This window comes from Alligator sinensis, unplaced genomic scaffold (assembly GCF_000455745.1).
Source record: "Alligator sinensis unplaced genomic scaffold, ASM45574v1 scaffold989_2, whole genome shotgun sequence".
In the NCBI taxonomy this organism is placed as follows: domain Eukaryota; kingdom Metazoa; phylum Chordata; order Crocodylia; family Alligatoridae; genus Alligator; species Alligator sinensis.
The window spans coordinates 1,841,759-1,854,551 of NW_005842162.1; the positions used below are offsets into that span (position 1 = coordinate 1,841,759).

The window sequence follows — 12,793 nt, forward strand, 5'->3', positions numbered from 1 at the left end:
GCTGAGGTGCAGCACCTTTGTTCTTCTCTACATTGAAGGCCATCTGGTTTTGGTCAGCCTACCTTGACAGTGTGTCCAGGTCGGCCTGTCTTCCCAGCCTATCCTGTAGTGTGATGACCCACCCCCATAATCTGGTATCATCCACAAACTTGGCCAGTTCACATCTGACTCCCGAATCTAGATCATTGATGAAAATGTTAAAGAATACTGGCCTGAGTACCAAGCCCTGAGGGACTCCACTGGTAACCCTGCACCACGTTGATTTGCTCCCTTCAACTAGTACTCTTTGGGTCTGACCCCATAGCCAGTTGCTTAGCCATCAGACCATATGATGATCAAGGCCACAGTTCCCCAGCTTAACTATGAGGACATCATGGGGAACTAGGTGAAAGGCCTTCTTGAAGTCCAGAAAAATTACGTCCACATCATCTCCCTTGTCCAGGGCATATGTTACCTGGTCATAGAAGGAGGTGAGGTTGGTCAGGCAAGATGTGCCAGTCACAAAGTCATATTTGTGGACATTCAGAAGCTTGCCTTCCGTTAGTCTGGCGTTGATGGATCCCTTGACAATTTTCTCCAGGATTTTTCCAGGGATGGACATCAGACTGCTAAAATTACGTCCACATCATCTCCCTTGTCCAGGGCATATGTTACCTGGTCATAGAAGGAGGTGAGGTTGGTCAGGCAAGATGTGCCAGTCACAAAGTCATATTTGTGGACATTCAGAAGCTTGCCTTCCGTTAGTCTGGCGTTGATGGATCCCTTGACAATTTTCTCCAGGATTTTTCCAGGGATGGACATCAGACTGCTTGGTTTATAGTTCCCCAGGTCATCCCTCCTCCCTTTCTTGTAGATAGGGACCACGTTGGCTCCTTTCCAGTCATCCAGGACCTCGCCTGAATGCCACAATTTTTCAAATATCCCTGGCATGGGGGATGGATGCAGTGATGTCTGCCAGCTCTTTCAAGACCCTTGGGTGCATTCCGTCTGGGCCTTTGCATCATCACTTTTATGCAAGTGATTGCATAAAAGCTCAAAATGCAGTTTTACTTGTATATTGTGTGGGGTGTGCATGGGTATCAGGGGGTATAGGGTAGGTGTGGGGTTTATGGGGAGTTCTGGGTGGGTATGGGGGTTTGTGGGGATGTGTGTGTGTGAGTATGGTATTGTGTTTATGGGAGCCACGGGGTGTAGAGTGGCCGGTGGGTGGACAGGAAAGTGGGGAAAGCGGTGGCAGGAGAGGGGGGGAGTGGAAGTGAGCAGGTGTGCAGGAGCACAGGGTCTGTGGGCCCAGAGTGGGATGGTAGGAGCATGGAGTGTGGGCTGGCAGGGGTCTATGGCAGGGGTTCCCAACCTTTTTATAGTGCAGACCTGCAAATGGTATAATTTATGGATATAAATTTAATTTACATGTTTAAATTTAATTTTTATGGGGAGGTGGGGTTGCGAGGATTGGATGGGGTTGGGGCACTGGGGGACCTGGCAGGGGAGGGGGCTGCACAGGCAGTGGCCCAGGTGGACCCAATTGGGGCTGCCCGGGAAGAGGGGCTCTGCTGCCTTTCCTAGGAGCAAGCAGAAGAGCCACCTCCCCATTCTCCACCTTGGGCATTTCCCTGCCCGCATCCCCCTGCTCCCAGCCGTGGGTAGGGGTGGAAGGTCCTGGCCAGCCTGGCGCAGGCCCCAGTGCACAGGCCACACCTTACCGGGCTCAGCCATGGCACTGGGAAGTGGACTGCTGCCTCCCTCACAGGGCTGCTCCACCGCCCACACCTAACTAGCGGCGGCGGAAGCCACAACTCACATCCAGCTGCCGTGTGCCTGTTCGCTTCCAACCCCACATGCCCCAGCCCTGTGACACAGGCAGGGATGACTGTGATCAGCCCCAACTCTGTGCACCCCGCACTTGCCTGTCTGGGCTGAGCAGCAGTGGCGGTGGGGAACAAGAGATGAAACAAGTGCTGCTCCTGCCTCTGGTGCTCCCTGCGGCAGCTGCCCAGAGCCTATGGGGGGCTGTTATGCCTCTCCTCGCATCCTCACCTCCCATGGGGCAGTGGTGGCAACAGAGAATGGGCACAAGCAGCCCTGCATGGGCTCCAAGCAGATGCCACAGGGAGCACTGGCAGCGGGAGGGAAGGAGTTACTTTTCCCCTGAGCTCAGCTACAGTTTGTTCCATGCTGCTGCTGCCAGCCTGGGTCCTGCGCTGGCTCTGGGCTCACCCATCAGGCTGAGCAGCAGAAGCAGCAGGGCATGAACTGCTGCTGGGGCAGATGAAAGTGCCCCCCGCTCCTCACTGCCGCTGGTTTGCCCACACTGTGCTAGGCTCTGCTGCAGCTCCTTTGCTCCCAGCTGTGTGCTGCCCAGCACAGCTGCTGCACAAGGCCACTGCTGCCACGCTGGGCAGCACAGAACCGTCAGCAAAGGAGCTGCAGCGGAGCCTAGCGTGGAGCAGGCTCTGGCAGACTGCCCAGCAGCAGCGGAGAGGGTAGGGGGGAAGTTGTCACTGCTCCTGCCAGCCTGGGCCCCGTGGCAGCTCCAGGCTTGCCTGATGGGCTGAGTGGCAGCAGTGATGAGGCATTAACTGCTGCTGGGGTGGGGGAAAAGTGGCTGCTCCCCCTCCCGCTGCTGGCACTCCCTGTGTCAGCTGCTTGGAGCCCACGTGGTGCTGCCTGTGCCCTCTCTGTTCTCAGCCCATGGGTGGTGGGGACCTGCAGAGAGGCAGGACAGCCTTGTGTGGGCTCTGGGCAGCTGCTGCAGGGAGCGCTGGCAGTGGGAGAGGGAGGAGCCATTTTTACCCTGCACTGAGCAGCAGCTTGTTTCCCACCACCGCTGCTTCTTAGCCCAGAGGGGCAACTGCGGGGTGTGCAGGGTCAGAGCTGCTCACGGTCATCCCTGCCTGTGCCGCAGGGCTGGGACAGGCAGAGCTAGGAACGAGCAGGCACGCGGCCACAGGGCAGGAGCATGGGACCCACACTGGTGCCCCGGGACCAGCACCAGCAGGGCCCAGAGGTGGAGGCAGGAGCACAGGGCCCCAGCTGGGTGGGGCTCTATGGAGCTGGCCCAGCTCCCCTCTCTCCCTGCTGGCACAGTGCAGCCTGGCTCCATAGACCTCTGCCAGCCTGTGCCCTGCGTTCCTGCTGCCCCACCCTGGGCCTCGCCAGTGCTGGCCCTGGGACACCAGTGTGGGCCTTGCGCTCATGCATGCCCACTTGCTTCCACTTTCCCCAGCCCTACCACCATTTTCCCCACCTTCCTGCCTGACCCCCCACCCCCTTCTTACCTGAATTTCCCGCTCTGGGCAGGGAGGTGTGAACAGCCCCATGGTCCCAGGCCACAAGCCCCTGCTACTGGGGCTCGGGGGCTGGGCTGGGTGGGCCCTGCTATTGCAGGAACCTGCCAGGGCTTCCCTTGGGTCCTACTGCCCCTGGCAGCTGTAATCTTTGACAGACAGCTGGGGCAGATAAATATTAATTTTCTAAATTTTTTAGGGGCCCCGTGAGCTGGATTGAATGGCCTGGCAGGCCGGATGCAGCTTGCAGACCGTATTTTGCCCACCCCTGAACTATGCAAAGTGCTGGGCAGGTGGTGGATAGAGACCTCTGGGGTGCCTGTAGATGTGCTGGGGGGCTGCTCTGACATGCTGTACTTACAGTACGTCGGAGCAGACTCGATTAATCAAGTCTGTTGGAGCATGCTAATTAGCATGCCCCAGCCAGCCTCTGTATCTCGCATATCAGCGTCTGCACACTTCAAAATGGTGGTGCAAGCGCTTTAACTTAAGCTTGTTGAACGAGCTTTAGTTAAAGCATCCCTGCCGCCATTTTGAAGTGCAGGATACTGAATACACGAGATGCTGCTGGTGCTTTAATTTAGAGTGGCTGTTAGTGGTTGGGCTATTAGAATGTGGCTTGGGCACAGCAGCGAATCACCTTTACTCCAGTGATTCTTAACTAAGGTGTTGTAGCACCCTGGGGTGCCATGAGATTCTTTTAGGGGTGCTGTGCAATACTAGCACTGTTAGATGTGCAAACACTTGCACATGATTCACAGGATACACCCAGAGATTTCAAATAGGACTCTCTAGTGTCAAAAACATTCTGACCTGTTACGATCTTTCTGAGTTATTTGAATGGAAGAATTGCTCTATTATTGGGTTGGGTTTTTTGTGACTGTAGAGAAATAAAAGGTAAGAGCTAGCATTTTCTGAGGAATGTCTTGAGTTTAATGGGGGTTGCTTTGGGTCTAACAAGGTTGAGAACCACTGCTTTGGACTGAGCCCAGAGCCTGAGTTACTGTGGAACCAGCAGATAGGTGTTTTTCTCTCTCATACACAGTAAGAGACTTAGGATTGTACTATGCTGCCTACCTTCTGGATTCTTGGGTCTCAGTGGTGGTGATTGTTGGATTTTTGTTGTCTTTTATCTGTCCTTCTGTGAACTTTCTTTAATAGTTGTACCAAACTGGGTGCTAATTGGGTATGCTGTACTGGAGCCCATCTTGCAAGGCTAGGGTTACTTGAATAAAATGCCAATATCAAGTTAACACAGCTTTAAGAAGTCCTTGCTAGCATTTCTGGTAACAGCATAGTTTATTAACAGTGAGAGTTTTTTGATGCCCGATTTTTTTCTCTTTGTCAATAATAATGGGAGATTAACGGGAGATCAATGTTAATGGGAGGTTGGAAATGTCACGTTAGGGAAGAGAGAGAGAAAAAATCCACAGTACTGTTGAACAAAATAAAGAATGGGATAGAGCACACCCATATATTGACAAGAATGAGAGAGTATTTAATGAAATTGAAAAGCAGCAAATTTAAACCGGATAGAAAGAAATAAGTTCAGGCAATACATAATTAGCCTGTGGAACATTTAATTACCACAAAGTGTCACTGAGGTCAAGACCGAAGTAAAGTTTATAGAAGAAATGGAGATGTATATGGATAGTGAGAGCATTCAGGCTCACATCTGTCAGAATTTAAGGAAAAACCACATGGTGGCTCAGAGAAGAAAGGACAAGCAATCTCTCTCTGTATGTGGTTCATTCCTTACCTAGAAGGAATTCTACCTTTCTCTGATGAGAGAGCTGGCATGGGTTACTGTGGAAGGGAGTTCTGGCCTCTCTCTCCTGATCTTGCTTCCAGCACTATGGCTTAAATAGAGGCAATATCTTCATTAGGTAGCTCCCCATGCTGTGTGAGTCTGTGCTGTGTCTAGAACTGCATGAATAATTTTCTGGTGGTTGTTCACTGGCAGTCTGTCTCCCTGCTTTTCATTAAAAATGATTTAAAAAGCCCATATAAAACTGAAAAAAACAACAAAATTATTTAGTGTTGAGCATAATGTGGATTTGGGTTTGGGCTTTTTAAAAAATAAAATAAAATGGAAGGGCATTTCAAAACAAGATGTCATTTTAAATTGTTCAATTGGGAAATTTTATTCAGAAAACATTGAATTGAAATGTTTGGAATTTTTCAGGCTTGTTGTTTTACGCTGAATTTTCTTCTCTATGCAAACAATGCAGAGAAACATTAGTACAAACATTTTGCTGTTGCAGATTCCTCACGATTTCAATAAACAGAAATTTCACAGGGCAAAAATATTGGCCAGGCCTAATCCCAACCAGTATTTATAAGCCTGGCAGTGCAGTTTCTGAAGGGTGTGTATAGAGCATTTATCCTTGGAAATGCCCTTGTGGTAATTTTATAGCAGGTGACCTTGGGGTGCAGCCTTATGGCGGTCCCCTCTCCTCTGCTTTTTCACATTCTTCACTGCTGCCTTTTAGCTTTCTGTTCTTTTCTTTCTTTCTTTTTTTCTGGCTCTTGGGTTTGTACATGGAAAAACTATCTTGATTGGTTTCTTGTTCTGAGTTTTATCATAAGAACATAAGAATTGCTATTTACTGGGGCAGATCATTGGTCTATCTTGCCCATTATCCTGTTACACAGCAGCAGAGAGTGGATGCTGAATGGGAGAGCGAATCGAGTATGACTAGGGACTTTTCCAATGTTCCTCTCTAACTTGCAGCCTCAGTCATTTAAACTCTAAGAAGTTATGATTCAGAGGATGGAACCCAAACTGCTATGCTCAATACCTACTGGTACATCCCTTGGAGACCCTGCTGTTTACTTCTTTCCATCCTGAAAACTGACCTTTTATATTTACTCTTTGCTTTCTTTGAGCCAACTTCTAAACCAGCATGTGGACATTCTCTGTAATCCCATGACTACCTAATTTAGTTAAAACCTTCTGATGGGGGATCTTATTAGAGACTTTTTGGAAGTGCAGATATACTATGTCAGCTAGGTCGCCCTGATCTACCTACCTGTTGACACTCTCAACAAACTCTGGTAGGTTGGCAAGGCACAGTTTCCCTTTGTCAAAGCAAAGTTAATTTCTCCTCAGCAAGTCATGTTCATCCATGAGGCTGAACAATTCTTTTAATTTATTACTGTTTCTACCAGTTTTCCAGGAGCAAAAGTTCCCTGCATTCTCTTTAGAGCCTTTTTAAAATATGGGAGTTATAATGACAACCCTCCAGTCCTCTGGTACCAACGCTGTTTTAGTGATGGGTTGCATGCTAGTTAGGAGTTCAGCAATTTCTGATCTGAACTCCTTCAAGACCCTAGGGTGAATGCCATCGGGTCCTGGTTATTGCCTGCGGATTAATGTATCAGTTTCCCCTACAAACCTATCCCTCAGTTTGGGTCAGCTCCACTGACTCATCCCTGGAGAGAAGTGGGCACGGTGACAGAACATTGCTAGCATCTTCCACAGTGAACACAGATGCAAAAAATGTATTTTGGTTTTCAGCACTGGCCCTGTCATCCTTTAGTGCCCCTTTTATACCCTGATCATCCAAAGGTCCAGCAGGTCTTTGGCTTCTAATGTACTCAAAAAATGTTTATTGTTACCTTTTGTGTCTCTAGCAAACTCCTTCTGAAAGTTTCTTTTAGCTTGTCTTATTTCAGTTTTACATTTGCCTTGCCAGTGTTTATTCTCTTTATATTTTCCTCGTTAGAATTTGACTTCCACTTTTTGAAAGAAGTCTTTTTCTTGCTTATTGCCTCTGAAACTCTACCATTAAACCATGCTGGCTTTCTTTTGGCCCACTTTCCATTTTTTTTATTTGTAGTGTGCATTTGCTTTGTGCCTCCACTATGGTATTCTTAAGCAGTTTCCATGCTGCGTGCAAGTTCCTCACCTTTTTAGGGGCCCCTTTTAACCTCAGTCTAACTAGATTCCTCATTTTGGTGTCATCTCCCTTTTTAAAGTTAAAGGCTACTGTGGTCAATTTTCTTGTCTCACCTTCTATGTCAGGGGTAGGCAATGTTTTTTGGCTACATCAGCGCATGCAGGTGCGCCTTGGAGCAGGCAGTGGGGGAGGGGCCTGAGGCAGCGCAGCCCCGGTTTCTCCCCCATTCTCAGCATGGGGGTGATGAGCCCGGTGCAGCTGTTTGGAGCCAGCCCGGGCTCTGGGCAGCTGCAACAAGCAGCGGGCAGAGTGCAAACAGCTGCGCCGGGCTCATCACCTCTGTGCTGGGAGCAGGGGAGAGACTGGGGCTTTGTTGCCTCAGGCCCCTCCCCCCCCACCTGCTCCGGCGCGCGGGTGCACCTGCTGTTGCGGAGCTGATGCCTGAGCCCAGAGCCTGGCACGGCTGTTTGGATCCTCCCAGCTGCAGCCTGCCCCAGCTCTGGGTAGCTGCTGCCAGCCAAGAGCCCGGACTACTCCCAGCAGGCAGCTGGGACGCTACAAGCCCTGCTGGGAGCAGCCCGGGCTCTGTCCCTGGCAGCAGCTACCGGGAGCCGGGGCTGTCCGCCGCGTGCCAAGCAAAATGGCCTTGCGTGCCACACTTGGCACGCGTGCCAGGGGTTGCTGACCCCTGTTCTGCGTGGATGTTGAACCCAATTGCGTTGTAGTCACTGTTGCCAAGGGGCTCAGGAACACTTACCCTTTGCACCAAATCCTGGGCGCTACTTAGGACTAGGCCAAGAACAGCTTTTCCTCTTGTAGGTTCCAGGACTAACTGCTCCAGGAAGCAGTCTTTTATAACATCAAGAAATTTGGTCTCTGCATCCCAGCCTGATGTTAAATTGATCCAGTCTACTTGTGGATAATTGAAGTTCCCTATTATTACTGTGTTCTCTGCTGTTGCAGCCTCTCTCAATTCCTTTAACATTTCTAGCTGACTGCTGCTGTCCTGGGTTAAAGGTCGATAGTATAGCCCTAGGCATACTTTTTTTCTATTGCAACCTGGGATTTCTATCCGCAAAGATTCTATGGTACCTCTCTTATCAGTTGAAAAATCTATCCTATTTGATTTGATGCAGTCTTTGATGTAGAGTGCCACTCCCCCACCAGTACAACCTACTGTATCATTCCTGTATAATTTGTATCCTGGTAGTCCAGCATCCCATTGTTTTTCTTCACTCCACCATGTTTCAGAGATATCCATTATGTCAATATCATTATTTACTGCTAAGCCTTCAAGTTCCCCTACCTTTGATCTTAAGCTTCTAGCATTAGTATAAAAGTGTGCGTATTTTTATTGTTGCCTGATTCATTACTTCATTGTGACCTTTTACTCATTGAAAGTTGCTGGTGCTTGTCTTCACCCTGTTTCTTACCCCTATTCTTTACAGTTTCACTGCTATAGGGTGTGTCAATCTGAACTGCGTGCTGTTCTGCAACTATTGGCTCTCTCTTTTTTTTTTTTTAGTTTAGAAGTTGTTTTAATGTTTTAAATGTTTTTAATGTTACTTTTTTAATGTTACGTGCCAGCAGTTGTGGTACCTTTTTGGCTCAGGTGTGTAACACAACATGTGGAGATAATCTCTTCTGTATAGGCTCTTCCTGTTCCAAAAGGTCCCCCAGTTCCTAATAAACCTAAACCCTTCCTCCCATCATCTCAGCCAGACTTTGAGACTGGAACTCTGCCTGTCTACCTGGCCCTATGTGTGACATTGGAAGCATTTCAGAGAATGCTACCATACAGGCCCTGGACTTCAATTTTCTACCTAGCAGCACAAATTTAGCTTCCAGGACCTCCTCGCTACCCTTCCCCACATTGTTGGTACCCACATAGATTGTGACCACTGACTCCAACCCAGCCCTACCTAGCAGTCTAAGCAGCCTATCTACACATCCCATGAGGTCCTCTAACTTTGCACCTGCCAGGCAAGTCACCATGTGGTCCTCCTGGATGTCACAAACCCACCTATCTATATGCTTAATAATCAAATTGCTCACTACCACCACTATGTCTCCTATTCTATGGGAAGGATATTCCCTTGGAGGAATATCCTTGGTGCAAGAGGACATTATAACATCAGCTGGAAGGTGGGTCCTATCTAAGGGATAATTTCCCTTCTTCCCAGCTTGATGCCCTTCAACCCCAAGGCTCTCCTCAGCAGCATGGGAGCTGCTACAGTGGAGGTGGGACTATTCTAAAATGATCCTGAAAGCCTCATGTATGAACCTCTTTGCCTTCTGTAGCTGCTCCAGTTCTGCTGCCTGAACCTGAGAGAATGTATGTGTTTTCTCAGAGCCAGGAATTCCTTGTATCAGGTACACACATATGAAATCCGCCCCTGGGGCAGGTAATCATACATGCCACACTTGGTGCATTGAACTGGGTAGCCCCACCCTGGTCTCGGACATATACCTACATATTTTTAAAAAGTGTTAAAACTGAGTTTCCTCATTAAGAAGGTCTTGATTTATGGGTTCCCTTAGACTAGAAACTTTGAACTTACAGAATGACCTTCTATTTAGCCTTTGTCTGCCCTAATTGCAGCTAATAATTAAAAAAGGGACTTAAGTATTGATCTAACTGCTGAATTCCAGCAATCTCTGCTAAATAACTAGGTTAGGTACTCTGAATTAAAGAAATAACTTACCTACTTACCTTAAAGGCTCCTCTTCAAAGTGGGGGTCAGCCAACTGACTTGTGATCTGCTGGCAAACTATGGTACCTGTTTGCTCCAGGGCTCTCCTTTTATTCTCTCCTGGGCCTGGACTGGCTCCATCCCCCTGTTAGGGCTTTTGTCAGACACAGGCAGCAATAACTCAGCTAGCAGCACTTGCCAAATGCTTAGAGTCAATGGCCCAAGCAAACAGCCAAACAGATGCTCACCAAACTAAATCGCAGACAGACCAACCTGACTTACCTTCCAGGAACAGGCTTTGGTGCTTGGTGTCTACTCTTCCTCTTCTTTCTCTTTCTCCCAGTGAACTGCTTGCAGACTGCCCTATTTGCTATGCCTGTTTGCTCACCCTGAGCATTGCGTAGCACCTCCAGGAAAGGGCCAAGGCCCCTCAGATGTCATTGCTGTCAGTGAGTTGCTTGCAAGACAAGCTCTCATGTTGGTTTATATAGGGTGGTATTTGTGTGGCCCAGTGCCAGGTCTGGAATGTTTCATACACAGTTGGGACAGTAGGAATGGAAGTGGGAAAGCTGTTGTGCAGGATCCTTGGAGATGCTCCAAGGAATGGAAGCAAAGCAGCCCCATTGTACTGGCTAATGATTTTACCAATGTCTTCTACTCTTAGTCCTACATCCTCTCATGAATGCTTACTTCAGGCATTGTGATCTCTTGCCCAGCTGCTCAGCAGAGGATAACAAGCAGACTGTGCTCCTGCAGGCATACAAAGTGAAGCATTAGTAGGCTTAAAAGTATCACTAGGGAAATATCATAATTAAAGATGGTCAAAAATTCTCAGTGAATTTTGAAGATGAAAAGAAATATTGGGAATCTTAAAATAGAAACCATTATATATAATGAATTAATTTTATTTTATTTTCTTTCCCAAACTACCTGAAAAATTCTGATATAAGAAAGTGGGGTTTTTTACTCTTGTAATTTAGTGATATTTTTTTAAATGTCACAAAGAGGATACATTTCCCTGGGACATTTTTATGAGTTTATGGCTCTTTATGAGACTGTTTTACCTTGAGTCAGTTTTTTTCTTTTTGGTGGAAAAATTGCTGTCACCAGTACTTCCCTGAAGAGAGAAGCAGACCTCCATGGGTTATTTATGGAACATGCATTTTTTCCTAGGTGCATCCTGGCTCAGGGATGCTGGATTCAGTACCTGAAAGTAGTATGATGGCTCTCTGTAAAGGAGTCTCTCCTGAGTGGCATTACATTTCTAATTGAGCATGTTGCTATTTACCTGGGAGCACCACTGGCCCCTTCAAACCATGCATCACTTGCATGTTGCTTACTGGACTGCTTTGTCTGTTTAGGGTGAAGTGCTCCAAATACCTCCAAATAAGTGCTGCCCTGAGTGTGTCTTGGGAACTAAAGGATTTTGCCAACACGAAGGACAGACACATGGGGTAAGTGCTCTTCTGTATCGCTTGGCACTATTGTTATTTTTACATCTCAGTTCTCTGATTACCTGTCTCAGTATAGTGAGGGCAGCTTTTGCTTGCACACAGTTGGTGGCTGTTCAGATGCCAGAGAAGCCTGAGCCTGTCAGAACAGTTAGGCCAAAAACGTCTCTGTTATCAGCAGTCATCACTGAGCCTTTTCCAGCTGAAGACTCTGGAAAGCAGACAGATTTTCATGGCTGAGGGTTGCTGAGGTATGGAAGAGATCCCAGAAGCTGTAGCCAGGTCAGCTGCCATAGCCCCTGGTATACTCAGGAGAGGCTTTTTGGATCCTCATCTCTGGCACTACTTTGAAATTCTTCTGCAGTCCCTTAGTTTTCTATGATTCTGTGATTTTCTAGGGGGCCCAACTGGCCACTGTCAGGTTTAAAGTGCAGCATATGGTTTCTGTTGCGTCCAGAGTGTTGGGTGCAAGTGAGGGTTGAAGCTACTTGAGAGGAGATGATGAATAAATCTGTGATGGAGGGGTAGCTCATGGGCATCGCTGACAAATATGTGGGTGAAGAGCTCAGCATGTTGGGAGCCTTTATCTTTTTTGGGCTGTGGTTGAAGGGATGTCTGAAGAGTCCCTCCACGTTTTCTTCTGTTTCATGTGGGGAAGGAGGAATATTAATACTTTTCCATTTTTTTCTGAAAGTGAATATGGATGCTGTTTATAAACGTGAACCAAAAAGTGCCTTCAGAAGGACAGTGGGCCCAATCCTGGAGCCCTCATCCACCTTTCACATACATAGCCCTTATTCATGCACAACTTCCAAAGTCCATGAGGTTTTTGCCTAGAGAAGAACTTAGTAAGTTACAAGGAAAGACTTCAGGATTTGCCTTAGTGGCTGAGGGAGAAGCCTGTTGTCTATGTAGCAATGAAACTTCGACTTCTGCACTGCAGTTGCATGGGCTCTGCTGAGACTTCTTCCCACTGTAACATGGCTTTCTGAATTTATTTCCACAAGGTCCAACCTGTTGTGGACATTATCTAGGTAAGAAGCTGCGTGATTGGAATGGAGTTCTCTAGTCAAGCCAAGTTAAAGCCTATCTTTGTGTGTGCATCCTTGGTAATATCAGCAAAACATTTAGTTCATTTCCTTGGCCAGTTCTAGGGCTACTTCAGACTCTGATGCATACATGTATTACACACGGGAACTGGGTCAGTGCAATTTTAAGCTATTTCACACATGACCTACTCAAAGCTATCACTTCAGATTAACTTTTGGGCAGATGCCCAAGATGAAAAAAATGGCATTTTGCAGCCAACTGTGTCATGGAGAGGAGCCTTCATGTTTTGCTAAAGCGGGCTGGGATATCCTCTCATAGCAGCTTTTTCATTACACACTATTGAAGTCAGCAAAAAGGACCATTGATCTTTGCTGATAATTCTTCCCACTGTTACATAAGGTGACATACTT

The 12,793-nt window shown here is 47.7% G+C and overlaps 1 protein-coding gene across 18 annotated transcripts in view; it reads left to right on the plus strand.

The window, feature by feature from the left end:
• The window catches only part of FRAS1 (Fraser extracellular matrix complex subunit 1), a 418,617-nt gene that overhangs the window by 200,520 nt on the left and 205,304 nt on the right, over positions 1–12,793 (plus strand). For 16 of the 18 annotated variants that reach the window (XR_003094532.1, XM_025206555.1, XM_025206564.1 and 13 more), the window contains one exon: positions 11,244–11,336. The exons of the other annotated variants lie outside the window; for them this stretch is intronic. Coding sequence is in view for 15 of the 16 variants with exons in the window: in XM_025206555.1 (XP_025062340.1) it covers positions 11,244–11,336 (93 nt within the window). In the remaining variant the exon portion in view is untranslated. The remainder of the gene's footprint in view (positions 1–11,243; positions 11,337–12,793) is intronic. 18 annotated transcript variants of the gene reach the window in all.